Source organism: Mixophyes fleayi, chromosome 5 (genome assembly GCF_038048845.1).
Source record: "Mixophyes fleayi isolate aMixFle1 chromosome 5, aMixFle1.hap1, whole genome shotgun sequence".
Taxonomy (NCBI): domain Eukaryota; kingdom Metazoa; phylum Chordata; class Amphibia; order Anura; family Limnodynastidae; genus Mixophyes; species Mixophyes fleayi.
Window position 1 is genome coordinate 145,269,044 of NC_134406.1, and position 20,527 is coordinate 145,289,570.

At 37.2% G+C, this 20,527-nt stretch overlaps 1 protein-coding gene across 1 annotated transcript in view; it reads left to right on the top strand.

The window, feature by feature from the left end:
* Positions 1 to 20,527, top strand: part of SLC6A3 (solute carrier family 6 member 3) — a 108,771-nt gene that overhangs the window by 66,298 nt on the left and 21,946 nt on the right. The window contains exons 5-10 of the mRNA XM_075211306.1: positions 802 to 940; positions 4,035 to 4,169; positions 5,313 to 5,416; positions 11,888 to 12,012; positions 15,457 to 15,569; positions 20,347 to 20,475. Of these exons, the coding sequence (XP_075067407.1) occupies positions 802 to 940; positions 4,035 to 4,169; positions 5,313 to 5,416; positions 11,888 to 12,012; positions 15,457 to 15,569; positions 20,347 to 20,475 (745 nt within the window). The remainder of the gene's footprint in view (positions 1 to 801; positions 941 to 4,034; positions 4,170 to 5,312; positions 5,417 to 11,887; positions 12,013 to 15,456; positions 15,570 to 20,346; positions 20,476 to 20,527) is intronic.

The following is a 20,527-nucleotide window of genomic DNA, read 5'->3' on the forward strand; positions in this document are numbered from 1 at the left end:
GATGCCAGTGGATAAATGTGAACATGATCTCTGGTTTAGCTAGACTCCATTAAAATACTTGTGAGACATCCAAGTAGCAATAATAAAAGATTTGTTTCTCATTCATCCACATGTCAAAATTGTGTCTTATTTATAGTTAGGAACAAAGCAAAATAAAAAAGAAGCACATTTGCTGCTGGACAAACCATGTTGCAAAGCGAGTGGTGCAAATGTATTTATTTATTGCATGTATGCAGGGAAATAGTGGCTGCTTTGCATGTAGCACATAAATACTGCACAACTTTATTTTTGCTGTACAATTTAGAGTCCAGCTAGGACATCCTGGCAACTCTAAATCTGTCTGCATAAATTTGCTCTCCTGCAGTGCAGAATAGTTTTGGCAAGGTGCACATTTGCTTCTTTTTATTTTGCTCCTAACTTTAAATGAGATGGATTATGTTGAGTAAGCAGGTTGCCTTGGAATGATGGCAACTACATTGCGTGAAGAGGGTTACATTGCTGCTAACGAATACAGTAATCTTTGTTTACTAATGACCATACTTCTATATGGATGTATGGTTACCTCAGTCATGCCAAATGTAAAACGGAGATCTTCGTAAGAAGTAAGGAGAATTAGAACATTTCTGCCATTGGAAACTGTAAATTAATACATTATTAGAAAACAGCAACCAAGTGAATGTTTGAATTGAAATTAAACCGTAGAAATATTTTTTTTTTTCATCCGAGTGGCAGATATTTTTTAAGTTTATATTTTTAATAAAGGTTATTATCACTTAGGAATTATACTTTTTTTCTTTTTAGACGGGGTGTTCTGCATCTTCATGAAAGTAAAGGAATCCAAGATTTAGGCCTACCACGCTGGGAACTTACATCCTGTCTTATTGTTGTAATTGTATTCCTTTACTTCAGCTTATGGAAAGGGGTAAAGACTTCTGGCAAGGTAACAATTTTTCTGTTCCAAGCTAATTTTTATTATTAATCTATTGATTACTTTGCTGACGTAATGAAATCCTTCATCTAGCAAACAAATATATAACAAAGTCATTATTCTCTGTAGATCCTACCTTTGCTGTTTTAAGCCATTAAACGTACAATAAAAGGTAATTTAGTCATGTAAAAAGATTTGCACGACACGTGCATGGCCACAAAAGTAAAATTGTCACTTAAAATTCATGCCTATCATCACTATAATAGTACCCCCTTTAACTTTAACTTATTGATATTCTGAATTTCTGATTATTGGCGAAATTTACATGTATAATAAGTCATTAAATTAAGAGTACATATTTATGTCGTATGTCTAATTTGTATTTTTTAATGTTTTAATTACAGTGGTAGAATGGCACCTATAAATGCACATATCTATAGGAAGTGTACCAGGGGGTGGGGTAACTTATTCCTATGATAGTCATTGTGACAACTAATATACCGACAAAATAATTCCAAAATGTATGAGTGTGATATGAATGAAAGGTACACTTACTATAAAACAGACACACAAGATCTGCGACCTGCCTGTCAAATAGAATAAATGCCGGCATTTCATAATGCCAGGTCCTGGCAACTGTACAATCTAATCTAAGGGTTAGGGGCCGTGACCTGTCATTGTCGCTTTAAATAAGGAAACCCCAATGTCGCTATATTATGTGACATAAATGTGAAGTAACAGCATCTACTGTATTTGGAATTGATAGCAGGCGGGTCGCAGATCTTATGTGTCTGTTTTATAGTAAGTCTACATTTCATTCATATAGGACTTATACATTTCGGAATTATTAGGTCGGTATATTAGTTGTCGCAGTAAATATCATAGGAGTAATACCACCGGTACTCGGATGGTGCAAAAGTTAAGGATGATGCCCTATTCCCACCACCTCTGAGGATCTGTAAAAAGCAAGCTGATTGGCACACTCACATAAGAGCACCATAGGGAGCTGGGGGAAATGCGGAACCTGCACAATGTCTTGCCACCTTCTTACTCCAATCTGCAACTGTTGTAAAATAATAATAATAATGTTTTAGAATGTGGACTAAAGATGTTCTATGCCTAACAGATTTAAATTTACAAATATTTCCTACATCTACAGCCCAGGGATGAATATAGAAAACAAATGCTTGCAATCAATATACACACAAGTTAATTTGTTTTATATTTACATTTCATTGTTTATAGCATGTGCTTTCATATGGTGTACAAGGTAAAATAAAATGTCAAATTGTACTTTTGATTTATATTTAAAAATATGAAACAACAGTAAAGTAAAGTTCATCACAAGTGCACATATAACAGTAGCCAGTATTCATCTTTATAAATCATTCATTATGAAGGTGAATAAGAAGGTCAAAAAGAGTTACAAATCGGGTTACATATAGAAATTGATATACTGATCAGCCACAACATTAAAACCACCTGCCAAATATTGTGTAGGCCCCCCCTTATGCTGCCAAAACAGCTCTGACTTGTCGAGACATTAACTTCAGACCTCTGAAGGTGTCCTGTGGTATCTGGCACCAAGACATTAGCAGCAGATCCTTTAAATCCTGTAAGTTGGATGGTGGGGCCTCCATGGCTCTGACGTGTTTTTCCAGCACATCACACAAATGCTCAATTCGGTTGAGATCTGGGAAATTTGAAGGCCAAGTCAACACCTTGATCTTTTTGTCATGTTCCTCAAACCATTCCTGAACAATTTTTGCAGTGTGGCCGGGCGCACTATCCTGCTGAAAGAGGCCACTTCCGTTAGGGAATACCGTTGCCATGTTGGTCTGTAACAATGTTTTGGTAGGTGGTACATGTCAAAGTAACATGCACATGAATGTAAAGACGCAAGGCTTCCCAGCAGAACATTACCCAGATCATTATATTGCCTTCCCTTCTACCCATAGTGCATCCTGGTGACATCTCTTCCACAGGATAACTAAGCACACACAGCCACTCATCTACATGATGAAAAAGAAAATGTGATTCATCAGACCAAACCAGGACACTGGACCATGGAGCACTTCAATTGCTCCATGGTCTAGTTCTAGCGCTTACGTGCCCATTGTAGGCGCTTTCGGTAGTGGACAGGGGTAAGCATAGATACTCTGACCGGTCTGCCACTACGCAGTCCCATACAAAGCAAGCTGCGATGCACTGTGTGTTCTGACACCTTTCTATCTTACCCAGCATTACGATTTCAGCAATTTGTGCTACAGTAGCTCTTCTGTGGGAATGGACCAGATGGGCTAGCCTTCGCTCCCCTTGTGCATCAATGAGCCTTGGGCACCTGTGACCCTGACTGGTTGTCCTTCCTTGGATCACTTTTGATAGGTACTAATCACTGCATACCGGGAATACCCCACAAGACCTGCTGTTTTGGAAATGCTCTAACACAGTCATCTAGCCATCACAATTTAGCCTTTGTCGAAGTTGCTCAGATCCTTACGTTTGCACATTTTTCCTGCCTCCAACACGTCAACTTCAAGAACTGACTGTTCACTTCTTGCCTAAAATATCCCACCCCTTGACAGGTGCCATTGTAACAAGATAATCAATGTTATTCGCTTCACTTGTCAGTGGTGGTCTTAATGTTGTGGCTGCTCAGTGTGTGTCTACATGTGTGTATATATATATATATATATATATATATAAAACATATATTGCATCCCATTGTAAGCCCAAAACTATGACCAGCTAATACTAAGGCTTGCTTTCAGCACTATTTAATTTGTCTTATATATTCTGTGAAATATTTGTCTTATATTTCGTGAAAATGTTATATTTTATTTTGTGAATGCTTTAAAATGTCTTTTCATAGATGTATGTTAGTTTTATATTTATTAAAAACTAAGTTTTTATAATACATTCACCACAGACTTGTTATAAAGCCATTGTGTAAATGATAGGTGTATGGATTACATCAAACACAGATTTAAATTGTCTTATTGGAAAACCAGTAAAAAGTGTAAAAGCACTAGAGTTTGAACACAGTCATTCCTTATTTTGCTCACACCATATTTTTTTTTGGCTTTATATCTGACTTTGTTTTCAGGTGGTTTGGATTACAGCCACTATGCCTTATGTTGTCTTGACAGCACTTTTAGTTCGTGGTATTACTCTTCCAGGAGCTATTGATGGAATAAAAGCATATTTAAGTGTTGATTTTCGCAGACTCTGTGAGGCTTCGGTAAGTTTGAATATAAGCTTTCTGCTCTTAAACCAATGCAAATGTATATACATCCCATCGTGATATTTTACCTCCTATTGAATTCAAGTGGAATGAACAACAGGTAGATTCCAATAATGAGAAACATTTATCAAAACTGTTCTACAGACAATTGTCCAAATCGTTGTATTTTCCATAGCAGCCAGTTAGATATTTACTTTTATTTTCTAAACTCTACTTGTAAAAAAAATTGTTAGAATTGGCCAAAACCACCTTTCACAAGATTTCACAAATGCCCACCCCCCATTCCCACCACCGAGATGGGAAAAGGCAGCGAGTGTGTAATGTTTTAGTGACTTTTACTGAATTTCTTTTTTCAGGTTTGCAACAACATAATCATGCTCGTTTCTTACTTGGGGCTTCATGTGTTGGCTCCAGCACGATCAGTGTCAATTAAATTTGGGAGGGAGTCCATTGTATGAGTGGTTATGGTGATAAGGGTTTTTGTGGTCCATGTGTTCTATGCAATGTTTTAAACTTGAGCTTCCGCATGGTTTCGTACCTGGCAATATGTTCATACACAAACATCTGCACATTGAGCAAGCCTGTTGCTTTACTGTCTTCAATTGTAAGGTCTGCCCGGTTTCGTCTGAATACTATTTAATAACGATTGCTATAAGAAATATATTAAACCCTTTTCTGGTACAATTGTTTAATGACAAGTCTACTTAAACTGCAGATTTGTTGCTATAAAGCTCTATTCAGTGCACACTTTAAATGAACAAAACAATCATTTGATTATGTTAAACGCACCTTTAAAGATTCCTGACATAAAATTAATATGATAGGAAAGAAAAACAATGATGTTACTGAGTCCATTCTTTAATTTGCAATCAATTTGAACCAACATTTTATTTTCCATAAGAAAGAGCAGCAGAGGGACATAATTTCCCTCTCCGTGAGCTGTAAACTTAACAACTCAAAGCAATAATCTGAGAAATTGGAATTGGGCTCAGTAATTGGTGAAATTACCTTGCATTCAACAGTATCTTTCATCTTTATGCTGAATGAGTTTCCTGCAATTATCTCTAATAACAGCTCTTCTCTCTCTCACCCTCCTCCTTCCACCATTCTTTGTCTGGTTGGTTCTGCGGATTGTTTAAGGTTTGGATTGATGCTGCCACTCAAATATGCTTCTCACTCGGTGTTGGGTTTGGTGTGCTAATCGCTTTTTCAAGCTACAATAAGTTTACAAACAACTGCTATAGGTAAGCAATAAACACAAGTTCATGTTACTGTGTTTTTCAATATACGAAACGTAGTTCACAAGGCTTGTCAACAAATAAGTTGTCATTGTTTTAAACATCAAATATACCCTATCTTTATGTAATAAATGACATCTCTCATTGATTTAACATAACTCCAATGTTTGTACACATGCTAGGCTGCAGCTGGTTTTACTAATGTATTCTTTACAGCCCCAATAATTTCTAATAGATTTTGCTAATAACATAGTTACAAACTATGGGCCTGATTCAATAAGGAAAGTAACGGAAAAAATATGTAAATTTTCTCCTGGACAAAACCATGTGACAATGCAAGGGATGCAAATCAGTTTTTTATAATGTACCTAAGTTAAATACTGACTGTCTTTTTATGTAGCACACAAATACATTATTGCTTTATTGTTATACTGAAATTTAAAGTTGATCTAGGACATGCCCTACCCCAACTACAAATCTGTCCCCACATTTTAAATTTAACTCCCCCTCCAATGCAACATGGTTTTGCCAAGTTTCAGAGTTACACTTTTTTTTGCTTTCCTTTCTTTAATGAATCAGGCCCTGTAAATGTATTCCTTCTGCTATACAGGACAATTCTAATAATAATAATAATAATAATAATAATAAAAATAATAATAATAATATAGTGAATTTAATTCTCACCATGCAGTCTTATTATCTGGATGTATAAGCATAGTTACTGAAAAGAAGTTATTAAAATACAAAACAATTTCTTGTAACTGTGCTCAGTAAATATACCATGAAGGGTATTAGGGAAGTGCAACAACATGCGTCTAAATGTGGCATATATGGTAAGCTTAAGTGAAGCTGTCTCAGCAGCAAAGTGTCACTAGAAATGATTTTATAATGTAAATAATACTCAGCTTCTGATATTACAAAAATAGAGTAACTCCTATGCCCATAACTCAGTGAAGGGCAATGTGAAAGAAGTGAAGAGCTTCATGTGTGGCCCTCCAGCCTTCAAAGGGGTCGCACAGAGAAAGAATGGAGAATACAGTGCACTCTCCTCTCCAGTTATGGCGAGTAACCTCCTTTTACTGTGCAGAGAAGGTCACATGACGCAGAAGTCGCCTTCCCACGTTCCAGGGGGCCGCAGTTGAATATTAAACAGAAAGAAGCCAACCAGCAACCATTAACACGTCATACGTTTATAGCCTGATGTAAGGAGTTTACAGTTCCTTACACACTCATTTTTCCTGGATTGTTTTATGGGGAAACATTTGTAGATGCTCTCTGTGAGTGTGACTATTTGTAGCCCTAGGATACTGTACACTCATGGGTGCACTGCATTTACTATAGAACTGTGTAAACAGAATTATAACGTTGCTTACCTCAGGGTTTCACAAACCCAGTCCTCAGGGCTCCCTAACAGTGCAGGTTTTCCATATCTCCTTGCTGGAGCACAGGTGTATTAATTACTGACTGACATATTGTAACAGATCCAGAGGTGGTCCTAATTATGTCACATGTGTTCCAGATAACCTGCACTGTAAGGGAGCCCTGAGGACTGGGTTTGGGAAACCCTGGCTTACCTAATTCATTATTTCCCTTTTGTTTACACATTTACACACTTACTATGACACAATGACAGATACAAAACTTAATTGTTTTCTGTACTTGTCAGTAGCACCATTACCTATCTAGGTGTAGAAATACAAAGGTAATTTGTCATTCTTTGATCTTTTTAAAGCGTGCTAGAGCAAACTAATATTTTTATATGTACTTGTCATTAGCACCATTGGCAATGCTGGTGTAGTAATACAAATATAGATTGTGATCTCAAGCCGTGTTTTTGGTAAAAAGTGCTGACTGGTGCAAAATATTTTTTGTTTTTTGTAAATAGAGCCATTACCTACATATTTATATAAATATACAAGCCGTTCATTATGGTCTTAATTGGTGTATTTGTTAAAACGCACAAACAAAAAGTACAATTTATTTTTGTAGTCATCATTGGTGTCATTAACTATATAGGTGTATAAATATCCAGGCAAAACACTGTAACATCATCCTGTATATTTAGTAGAGATGAGCAAGTTGTCCCTCGCTTTCTTCAGTGCCATTTTAGAACAGACAGTGTGTAAGGATAAGGTTAGCTGCGGTGCTTTGCTCATAAAATAGTGTTCAGGGTGAATCAGGGACATAGGAAAGCAAAAGAATCCTGTTATTATTGTAAAACAGGTCTGTAGAGAATAGTTTACTGATCAATTGCTTTTAATTTCAATCTTAAAGACACTTTACACAGACTAGTGGCTACTGGTTGCTATTAATGCATTATATTTATAATAGTAATATATAATATAATATATACAGATTGAATTAGATAGATATAATTATTAACTAACTAGCATATTTATTTCTTTGATAAAAATAGTGTGCTTTTGCTATCAGACTATTGGCAGCAGAATCCAAAAAACAAACAGATTCCTTTATTTTAAAGTTGAAAGTTTTTCTAATGAAAGTAATCTTGTATGGGTCAGTGATAACTGAAATAATAAAAAAAAAAACTGTGTGTTTGCGTTTGAGACTCAGCAGCAGTTGACCCCCCCCCCCCCCATTAAAGGCTATATATTAATATTTTCTAATCTTTTCTATTTTTCAATACTGCTTTATTTTGGAAGGGTCATTCAGTGAAATCTTTATTTATCTATATTAATTTTTATTTAAAGAAGGCTGTTTGTGAGGATCAGTACACAGCTGGACCCGCCCAAAAATGCTATATATTGTAATCTTTTAAACTTTTAAATACTTTTATATTTTGGAAGGGTCATTCAGTGCAATCTATATTTAAAGAAGGCTGTTTGTGAGGGTCAGCACACAACTGAATCTCCCCCTCCCCCCCAAAAAAACCTGCTATATATTGTAATCCTTTCTGTTTTTCAATCTTTTCAATTCTAACTAATTTGCTGTTGCTATATAAATAAATGAGGATGCTGAAAGATGAATGTGGCCTACACCACTACTACAAAAGCTCAAAGGTTAGGCACACAATATATTGCCAGATTATTCATCGGTTGCCAAGAGCATGGATTGTGTTACTTACAGGCTCTGGGACTTGCAAAAATTTATGTGGAAGGGAGGGTTGAAAAATCATTGTCCCAGGGTAAGCTTTGTCTAACCCCGTGGTAACGGGGACTGCCCGAGACTTGCAGCAGAGGAGGTCCCCAAGAAGGGGTGTACTCACTCTGACGTCAGGACAACTTTGACGCCTCATATTGCCGTTGTGCCCCGGCTAATGACAGGCAGCTGGGGTGCATGGCTGTAATTAAATGAACAGGCAGAGGTAATTGATTGGACAGTGGTATGAATGAATAGAGTTAGATATTTTGGAAAGTAAAAAGTCATAGGTGCCCTGCACCCACACTACAAAACTGCAAAGATTAGGCACGCAATATATTACCAGAGCATTCATTGGTAGCCAAGAGCAGGGCTTTCCTGGGGACTGCCAGAGACTTTCAGCAGAGGTGGTCCCCAAGAAGGGGTGTACATACTCTGACATCAGGGCAACCGGCACACCTCAGACTGCCGCTGCGTCCCAGCTAGTGACAGGCAGCTGTGGTACGTGGCTCTTGGTCCTATTTCTCCTATCTCCGTACTACTGATTCCTGCTCAAAGAGGCAAGATGTCATTTTAGAATTTAAAAGAAAATTAAGTATATTATGGTAAAAAAAAAAAGTTACAAAATTACTGTATTTTAAAATAAATCATTGTAACTTTTTCTATTTATTACAGTGTATACCATATTTCTTCAAAGGTATGAAAGGTGATTCTCATGTAGATGACTTTAGATTGTATACAAAAGGATTAACAATACTTGCATCATGATATTTTGTTTTCATTGTAAACCTTTCTCTCCAAAGAACACTTCATAGTTCAGGTAATTCTGCCAATGGCTGCTTAGTAAGGATGATATTTTATTAGTGACCAGATAGCAATTGTTTTTCACTTCAGTTTTTAATCTAATATGAGACACCTGTTTGATGGACTATGCAGGCTACTTCAATGCATACAAGACTTTTTTTTATTATTATCCCCCATTTAATATATATTATCCTCCTTCTCGCCTTTTGAATATTACAACACAGACCTAAATAAGGGAAGAAACCTGGCGCTGACTAATAATAAACTATACCTTTTATGTTAAGAAACATTAAACAAGAAAAAATTTTTATAACACAATTAATACACTTAGGAGAGGACTAAATTGCTCTTTTGTATATCACCTTAAATTTGTGAAAATAGCGAACAGAAAAAAATTATTAAAAATGTATTTTAATCTCAAAGAACAGTCAATATATAAATAAATGCAACATAAATACAATAAATAAAAAATGCTAATTAAACATACTCCATAAAACTATTTTTTTGGACCAGTTCTAATAATATATTTGTGATGATACCCGGTTTAATGTAACCATCTGTGCCACACAGCTGGCCTACCCAGTACCTATTCAAAATCACCCAGGCAAATATCCGAAATAAAAAAAATAGGTTTATTTAACAAAATGGTAGCAGCAAACAGCAATAATAATATTTAAATAATAACCTGCAACAAATAACACTACAGTCTATGATAGAGAACATACAGGGTATAAAATACCTCACCAGTATCCTAGTCACTTTCATGGACTGCTGTCTATCCATCCAAGCTTCTTCCCCTCTCTCCTTTGAGGCTACCAGCAAGTCAGTGGTCCTGAGTCACTGTCACTCTGCTTTTGGCAGACACACAGTTCCCCAAGACCTGGAGATGTAGATCAGGGCAAAGGCAGTACTCCAGGGAGCGATTGTCCCTTTCCTGTCCAGGCGGAGATCTGGATCTCAACGCCAGCCCGACTTCAGCTATCACTCAGTAGTGAATGCCCCTTTGCTCTTCTCTGGAGCTCTCTTTTAAAGACATAAATGACCTTCTCAGGATTTTCGGGACCTGCCTGATTGGTCCTTTTCTGTGTTTACCTTTTCACAGGTAAACATGTAGACAAAGGGATAGCAGATGAGCCATTCTTCATATAATTAGGGACAGGTATTGTTTTGTGGCCATACAGCAGAAGTTGTTTAAACAATTAAGGTTACAATTCAGAGATATTACATTCAAATATATAATATAGTCATCTATCTGATGACCTTTTCTCTATGCTAAAACACACAGCTAAACAAAGACAAGAGACCCCCTGGTGTGATTTTATAGTAATACAAGAATTTAGTGGACAATAATCCTTTCGCCTAGGCAGAAACAATGGACTTGTCTGCATGTATACACAAGATAAGAAAACCATGCTGCCAGACATAGTAACTTCTTACAAATACAATATATACAAGTTTAAATACGATTGACAAATATGGGGAACCAGACGGCTAGAAAAAGTATATGTTTTTTTATAGTCCATACTTTGTGAGAAATGAGGTGCAGACAGGTTGAGGGGATAATAATACCTCGCTTCATCACAATATTGTATAAAAAATCACCAATAGTGCACATATAGGGAAAAAAATCTCATGTACAGTACTTTAAGCATAATCCTGAATTGTTGATTACGCAAGATCAAGGGACTATTCCACACTTTCCAAAACACCCTTAGCAGCTGCTAACTCGGTAGTTATAGCCATGCTTATACTTCATTATTCACATATTGTAAACACTTAATCTTGGTCTACATAGGCTTGTATTATTGCTAACATTGGATGTTAGAGTCATGGGGTATATGGGATATCATAGATAAAATAGTCATTTAAATCCAAGCTTCATTTTTTCTATATATTTAGAGTACAGTAAGGATTATGGTGTGGTGATTTTGATTTATTTTTTGTTCAGACATTCATTTTGCTTAATTTTATCTGTTTTAACTGATTGGACTGACATGATGTCTTAGAGTTCTTATGTGAAGGAGCCATTTAGAGCTAAAGTCTCTGAGCTTTGCTACAGGTTGAAATACTATAGCTTGTGTTAAAGGTAGCAGTGTATGTAGTTCATACTTACCCACTCCGGGAGCCTCCCAAATTCCAGGTAGGTCTCTCAGACTCCCGGGAGAGCAGGGCATTTTCCCGCATCCTGCCCACTTCCTAGTGAGCCTCCATGACGCGTTTTGCGGTGTATAGCAACACATTTTGTCCATGCCCCACATCAAAATGATGATTTCACACCATTGTGTTGGTTGTGGGAGCGGGGCAACCTATATGTAATTCACCATTCACCACACCCTTTCCTCTAAAATTATATAGTTCTTTTTATTGTTTTTAATTATATAAATCTAGATATAATTGTGCCCTTGCTCCCAATCAATACAGTACCACAGAACACAGAAATAAGTGTGGAAACCCTATTTAATCATTTCTCACAGGCAATGCTAACTGTGGACATCTCTGAACTTACACCAATACTTTTGTACGTTTCATGGCTAAGAAAGTAAATGTATCCAATCTGTTGTTTTCTTTTCACAGAGATGCCATTATTACCACCTCAGTCAATTCTCTGACCAGCTTTTTCTCCGGTTTTGTCATCTTCTCCTTTCTTGGATATATGTCACAAAAGCACAATGTGGCTATTGGTGATGTAGCCAAGGATGGTAAGTATATATAGATGTTCCTAATGCACAACAGTGATGTGCTGTACTACTGATACTTCAGGCCTCCTGCAATGCTATATAAAATTCCTTCTATTAACTTTAGTATCTGAAATTATGTTTGTAATAATGTCACAAGCATACACCAGATATGCCATTTAAATCATGTCATTATGTTGTGTTTATAGATATTTATAGCTAAAACATTTATTGAAATGGAAAAAAGATGCATAGATTTATGTTTTATGATATGCAAAACTTTCCATACAGAGCAGACGTAATATGCAAACTATTCACTGTACTAATTTTAATCAACAATAGGGAAACTTCATCCTAATTCAATTCTGCAGTGAGTAACGCGGCGCTAAATCTATTACCGATAATACGGTAAGTTAACTCTGATTTCTGTGCGAGCAAAATCCAGTGTTAAAGATTACCATATTAACGGTAATAATGCACAATATTAGCGTACTATCAGTAATAATGTGCAGGCTGCGTTACTTTTGGCAGTAAAGCGGCCAATTGAATTTCCCCAAATGTATTGGTTTTAAAAAGAGAGTGATAGTTCCTTTATGTTGCTTTATCAAGCTATAATGTATGTGCTTATATTTCATTTACATTGAGTCTAATTTTGTGATATGAAACACAGAGCCTCAAATTCTAATATGGGTTCACAGTAAGTTTATCGTTATAGATAGATATTTATTTACATTTAAAAATCTTAGCATGTTACCTTGTTACTCTTCATATTCTTAAAAAAATTTAATATATTTTGAGGAAAATCAACAATACATTTGAATATTTCATGCAGCTACAACAAAAATCAATGTATTTTATATGTCTTCAATATATAATCATTATGAACATTAATTTTGACTACATTTGAGCTTTACTTCTTCTCCTATAAAATGTCTCACTGTTTATGTAGATTTGCATGTTGAAAGACAATTCCGCTTCTTTAAAGCCAAAGTCTTTCTTATTTACGCTCCACAATTAAAAAGATGATTTAACTAGGTGGGGAGGGGGTGGCTTGGTGCATGTCCTTCGCATATGTTCAGAATAGGAACTTCCTGGCCAGAAAGCTAAAATGACATTAACGCACAACCACACTTTCACGCCCTGGTAGGCACATTAAGCAACTTACATATCCACGATAGGCAAACTATAAGAAGTAATTTCTACTTAAATTGACAGCTTTCTAACCTCTGCAAGACCATAGGTTATGAGGGACTGAAAATAGCAAGTCAGCCTCATATGTGTGTTTGATGATATGCATGCAGGTATTAGTAAAGTCAAAAAGATTCTTTGTAGTCCCTACAAAATATTTTAAACAACGTAAAGCTATTGGTAGCTGAAGTGAAAGAATAAATTAAAGAAAATGCCCACTTTTTTGAAAATGTTGCCCATCTTTCCTGTACTCCACATGCAGGAACTAGGGGGCCCTACTAACTGAAGCCCAGTGCCACCACGAGTCGATCACTGTATGAATTATTAGCAGGGTGGAGGGAGTCTGTCTATGCAGGGCTGGAGGAAGTGCTCTAGGTACCTTGGGTGCTCAATCCCCAGCTTTCTGCTTTTTCGCTTTGTGCCTTGAATGGAGCAAACGGGGAGGTGGTACTTCCAGTATCCTTTGCTTCTGTGACAGACTGGGAGTGTGGCACTGGGTTGTGACATTATATTGCCTAGAGTCCATCACTGATATGGAGTAGCAAGCAGCTTCACAGAATAGGGGCACCTTGCGAACATTAAAAACACTGGGGTATTTTGGCACCCCAGGTGACTGACTTAGTCCGCTTAGTGGTAGCACTGGCCCGGTGTTCATGCCTCTCCTATGCAGCAGAGCAGACACGCATGTGTTCAGCTCTAAGGGAGAAGCATGGACTCCCTCCATTAGCCTGTCCTGACATTACAGTACAAGTTTTGTGGGGAAAGAAAAGGCCTTTACTGCTCTTCACACTGGATGCAGACAAAGCTTTTGACAGAACAAATTGTCAGTCTTTAAATTTGGTTTCCCTGGTATCTTATAGGATACAATTATATTACTTTATCTCAAACTCTCAAAAAAAAATTAATTCAGGTTTCACTTCTCTATTGTATTGCTAACATGTAAGACAGGGCTGCCTCTTTTTTACCCTTTTTGTTCTAATGATGGAGCTTTCTGGGTCAATCAATTAGAGATTTACTTAGTAACACAAACTTACTGTAGATAAAACACAATATTAGCTATAGTTATTCCATCAGAGGGAAAAATATTAAGAACCATATTTAAATCTGGATCAGATACATAACCTAGTCCCTTCATAGGAAACACCATTACCCAAGTCAATCAGGGCTATCCAGTCCCTGGAGTTCAGCATTAGAGTCCACTGTAATGGTTCTCTATATGCACCTAGTAGTATTGTTTCACCCGATTAGGCTCTATAGGAATTACTGGAGTAATAGTGACAGCACAAACTACCAGACGCCATAAGGATTTTTGTATTCTCATGACTTGAATGTATGTTTATCCTATCTTGTTTTTACTTCTGTATGTCCCCACCTATAATCCACTTTTTCAATTCTGTGCCCTATGCCTAATTGCCTGTAAAACAGAGCTCTGGTTGCTGACATGAAAGAAAACAGCCAGCAGCTTCTTACATGTAAAGCTACTGGCCGCTGCTCCTTCATGTCACTGTTATGCTCTGTTGCATCTTTATGTATGATATGCATACTTGCCAACTCTCTCAGAATGTCCGGGAGACTCCCGCATTTTGCGAGAGTCTCCCGGGCTCCCAGGTGAGTGTGGCAATCCCCCGAATTCTGCCCACTTCACTAGGAAGTGCCCCAGAATGGGCAGAGTGGGCAGAATTAGCTTCCAAACGCTGCGATTCCCGGGGTATCTTGGCGTTCCCCCCCCCCCCCGCTGTCAAATGACGCTTTTTGCATCATGCCATCACGGGGGCGGGTCCAAAATGATGCGCATTTTGGAGTCACGCCCCCGTCATGCCCACCTCACATGACAGGCTCCCGGAAACCAACTATTCAAAGTTGGTAAGTATGATCATATGCAATAAAGATTCTCCAATGCGATCGCTGTGGTTCCAAACACCATAGGTTTTATTAGCATAATAGATTACAGGGCAAACTATTGCATGCATAGCTTGCACAGTTGGCACCAACACCAGCTTCTATAGGCACGCTCTGGTTTCCAAAGCCAGAGGGGAACAATTTATACTCTGTCCTGTTGAAAAATGCAGTGACATCACAAAGATACACAGTTACAGTATTAAGGTCCACAATTATAGGTTGAAAAAAAACAAAAAAACCACAACAAAACTAAGATACTGTATATACATTAGTTGACTATCCCTATTACTGGACATTAGCATTTGAATAAATATTACTGTGAGAAGCTGTGTGGTTCTAAATATTTAATATTGTATTTAATAATTGTTTTTTTTATTTTAGGACCTGGTCTGATATTTATCATATATCCTGAAGCTATTGCTACACTTCCACTTTCTTCTGTGTGGGCTGTCATATTTTTTATTATGCTACTTACTCTTGGAATTGACAGCGCTGTGAGTGACACTGCCAAATATTTCTATTTCTAAGATGCTACTTTTTTTTGGAAAAAAAATGCATTCTGTGACTTGAAATTACTATAAGCATATGTGTACTCAGACACTTTTACATTCATCTATCCTCTATTCTGTTCTTGACAGGTTGAATAGATGAGAGATAATTAATCAGACAGAGATTACTGATCTCTATAAAAAAAGTGTAACTGTCTTCTATCCAGTGGTAGTCATATTAATGACTACCACTACACCGACAACTACTAATCCTTAAAAAAAATCAGATTGTTAAAATGCCTAGGAAAATAAAATAATGACTTACAAGAAAAATGATAGTTTACATAGCCGGCCGATAGTGGACCTCCTTACGCTACATCCAGAGTGCTGTAAATTCTGGAACTTCAAACTCACGTCACTGCTCATAGCTGCAGTGATATGTTTGTATTTAAAGCACCAATGGCAGGATGCCATCACTTGAATATTTCATTTACAAGTTAGGGTGCTGGCATTGGCGTTTGTGAACATTTCTGTTGCCTTGAGGTTCACCAAATACTGCCTACCTTCATTATAACCTCCAATGACCTCCCTAATTCATGTAAAACAACCACATGTCAAACAAAAATCAATGCACATCAAATGTCAGTGCATACCCGGTGGTAAATGTATCATGGTCCGGTTTTTTCAACCTTGCTGGAAATCGGTGAGTTTACAGCTAAAATTTAAAGCGGCGTTGGCTTGTAAAGGCAAGTTTGTAAAGGCATTCTTCAAATGACGGCACATTATGGAGAGTTGGCTGCTGTAGTGCATTCTATCAGCCCTGGCCTTCATTGTGACATCCCACCATGTCATTTCACTAACTTAAATTGAAAGTTTTAATGTAGTAGTTATTGGGATTTTCAAATCTAATTGTTATAGTTTGCCAGATCCCATGGAACACAGTTAGTGTAGTCAGAAGATAGCACATGTAAAGTGAGATAGCAACCATGATTGAGACCCGACTTAAAATTGTATCATCTTCCTTGACAAGCAACCAGCTCAATTCCATCCCAGCACCCTCTGACACCTGCTTTTGATTTGATCCCACAAATGAAGATAAAGTATCTACTCTATGTTTGTCTTCCAACTCTAACTCCTGTCTTCTTGATCCAATACCCTCACAAATCGAAGGATCCCTGTCTCCTGTGCACATCCCACATCTTACTAAAATCTGTAACCTCTTTCTCTCTACTGGTATCTTTCCATCATTATTCATGCATGCAGTGGTTACTCCTATTCTGAAAAAACAAAATTCTGATCCAAACTGTCAAAGTACCATCCCATCTCTCGGCTCCCATGCTGCTCGAGAGAATTGCCTACAATTGCCGTACACAGCCTATTGGATCCTCTTCAGTCAGGCTTTCATTTTCAACACTCCACAGAGACTGCATTGACTAAGGTTTTTCAATGATTTTATCACAGCTAAATCTAAAAGCCATTTCTTGCTTCTAATTCTCGTGAATCTCTCAGCTGCATTTGACACTGTTGACCACTCTATTCTCATACAAATGCTACAATCCCTAGGTCTTCAAGATCCTATCCTGGTTCTCATCCTACCAATATAATCACTCTTTCAGTGTTAATTTCTCTGGATCCACCTCTGCTCCGCTAACTTTATTAGTTGAAGTATCACAAGGCTCAGTTATAGGTACTCTCTTGTTCTCTATCTATATATACCACTTCTCTTGGAAAACAAATGAGAACGTTTTTCATCTCTCTGTGGATGATACCCAAATTTATTTGTCCTGTCCTGATCTCTGTGTTGGCCCACAGAGTTAATATTCCCACCCACCAACAGAAGCATACCTGACATTGCTATTTCTGTTGACACCATGACCATAAACTCCACCATGCAAGCTCGCTGCCTTGGGGTGATCCTTAACTCAGAACTAACCTTTGTTTCCAACATCAACTCATATCTAAATCTTGATAAATACATTTAAAAACATTTCCAGAATACACACACATTTTACACAAGACACTGCAAAAACCTTAATTCATGCACTTATCATCTCCCATATTGGCTATTGCAATTCCCTGTTTAGTGGTCTAGATCAGACTCTCGCCCCTTACAGTTTATTTTGCAGCTAGATTGATTGTCCTTGCAAATTGTTCTTCCTCTGCTAAGCCACTCTGTCAGTCTCTATAGTGATTGCCTGTTTTCCACCAAATCCAATATAAAATACTTCTAATAACATACAAGAACACCAACAGAGCTGCAACAACTTACATCTCCTGACTTGTCTCAAAATATCTCTCAACTCGACATCTCCATTCTGCTCTAGATCTGTGTCTCTCATCCACACTAATTACATGCTCTAGGGACTACAGGACTTTTTTTGAGATGCATGCACTTTATGGAATTCCCTCCCTTGCACAATAAGACTTTCCGCTACTGTTCAAACCTTAAAGCATTCTCTAAAAAACCCACCTCTTCAGGTAAACTTATAATATTTCTCAACCACTCTCTTAACCTACCAGGCTACCCTATAACCACCCTTTACACAGTTAACAAAAGACAACAAATGTTTGGTACCTTTGCTATGTGACTGGATCACATAGCCCACTGTGCACTTTTTACCATTGTAATCTGGCTGGGCTAATATGCAATATGTAGCACTTAACCTCATGTATCAAACTCCCATTGTCCCATAGATTGTAAATTTGTGAGCAGGGCCCACTTACCTCTCTTTCTTTCTGTATTATTTTATTACTGTGCTATTTCTCCAATTGTAAAGTGCTACAGATTTTGCTGGCGCAATATAAATACATATTGATGTAGATGATAAAGCAGAATGGTGCAATAGGAGCCAGCGCTGACAGAAGGATAAGGGGCAGACACCTACCATATAACTATGGGAACAGCGCAGCAGTTTGAATAGAACAGGATGAAAATACACGGGGTCAAATGAGATAAATCTGTCCTTTCGGTGCCCATGCCAGATCCTATGGGACACAGCGAGTGTGGACAGAAGATAAACACATGTGCCATGAAATAGCAATCATGTTTGAGTTTAGCAGTTAGTGCACATGCTGTGGTTTGCAACATCCCAATCAGCCATGAAAATCACATCATCTATGGGCCAAACTGAGTGATTGGAGATATCATATAGACATTGTGGACCTGTACGAACTGCAATTATGAATCAGTAAAACAAAGAAAAAAATGATTAACTAAACATTTTGGCCTAATTCATGTTCAGACTTGTCCATTTGCATAGCATAACTTGTGTGAAATAGCGCTGCAAATGGGCAGAAACAGACATTACGCCAATAAACGAAATTTGCCTGCAATTCATGCCAAAATGCAAATGACACTTACGACTGTCTATGACATGAGAGGCAGAAAGAGGGAGAGACGGGGTGGACTTATGTAGGCCATGTACAGTACGGGCGTTCTGACGCTGATGTGGCCGATTCAAGTCCTGTGTTTGTTATAAGTATGTCTGGTTTTACCCTTATCTTTTGCACCCACTACAGGCCAGGTGTAAATTCCAACTGACAGTGATGACTGACATGGCATATTCTTTGAATGAAAAATTACATTTATGCATGCCAGTAGCTATCACGGAACAACTATATGCAACTAATATATACTATCAAAATGCATTGTATATACAGTACGAATTGAAAGTATATTTATTATATAAATATATATATTTTAAAAAAATTATATAAATAATACTGTTAAGAGTTGTTTTTTGTTTTATGATAATAAAAAATGTATGCGTCCTTCTATTGTACATACATATGTGCGTATACTGCAGTCTGTTCTGTGTCTCTAGCTAAGGCAAGTACTGTTTAGACAGAGCGTAGTTACAGCCAGATTCAAATCGAAATGTATGTTGAGATACGCTTGATTTGAATACGTTAGGAACTATGCACTTCTGTGCTCTTTTTCTAAAAAATGCAACTTACGTGCAAGTTGCGTTTGAACATGAATCAGGTCCTTTATTTTTATAGCATTGACTGCAGGACTCCATACAATAATTAAAGGTATGGGATACCAAATCATTTTTTTTTCATGATAGTGATAACGTATAAATGGATCTGTGATAGGTATTTGTGAAAAAGGACAACAATAGATAAAAGACTATGATTTCTGCATACAGTGGTTTGATTCATTTTAAGTTGTGGTCTGTTTAAAATTGGTAAAACATTTGTTCCTAAAGTCAAGTTCTTGGAAAGTCCTTGTTTTTCATACCACAGGTAGTAAAAGTTATTCCTTTGTAGTGTCAATATGCAATCTGCCTTGAAGACACTCACATTTTTAGGGTGGCTATATGTGGGAAAAAAAGAAGGATAGTGCAATGGTATATTACCTTCATTGCCACTTTTATTTAACAACCAATTGTTACACATAAAATATTAAAATAATATGACTTCTCCAATACCAGGTATTGGCCGCCTACCAAATTTGGCCATTGGTGAAGACATATAATAAAGTTCCTTTCCACATAGGGCCACATGCTGTGATGTGAACTTCAAAGAAGGATGGCAATTAGTCCCAGGATGGAGGTTTGTAGCTTCAAACCTGGCATTAGAGGGTATATCCACCATATTTACTTGAGTGTCTTCGTTAAAGCATAATCCACTCACTTAGCAGTTCATGGGTATAAGTCACAGAAGTTTCTTTCACATGTATGTTTTTGTACATTTTTATATGTTAGTACTAACCTCAGTATGAGAAAGGTTTTATAATCTACCTATAAGTGGACTAAAAGTATTTTTTCTTTCATTGCAGATGGGGGGAATGGAGTCAGTAATCACAGGTCTTATTGATGAATTCAAGTTCCTACATAGACATCGAGAACTCTTTACACTATTCATCGTTCTTTGCACGTTCTTTATATCCCTCTCCTGTGTAACCAATGTATGTTATTTATATGTCAGGTGATTCTAACCCTAGCGCTAATGCCTTTGTG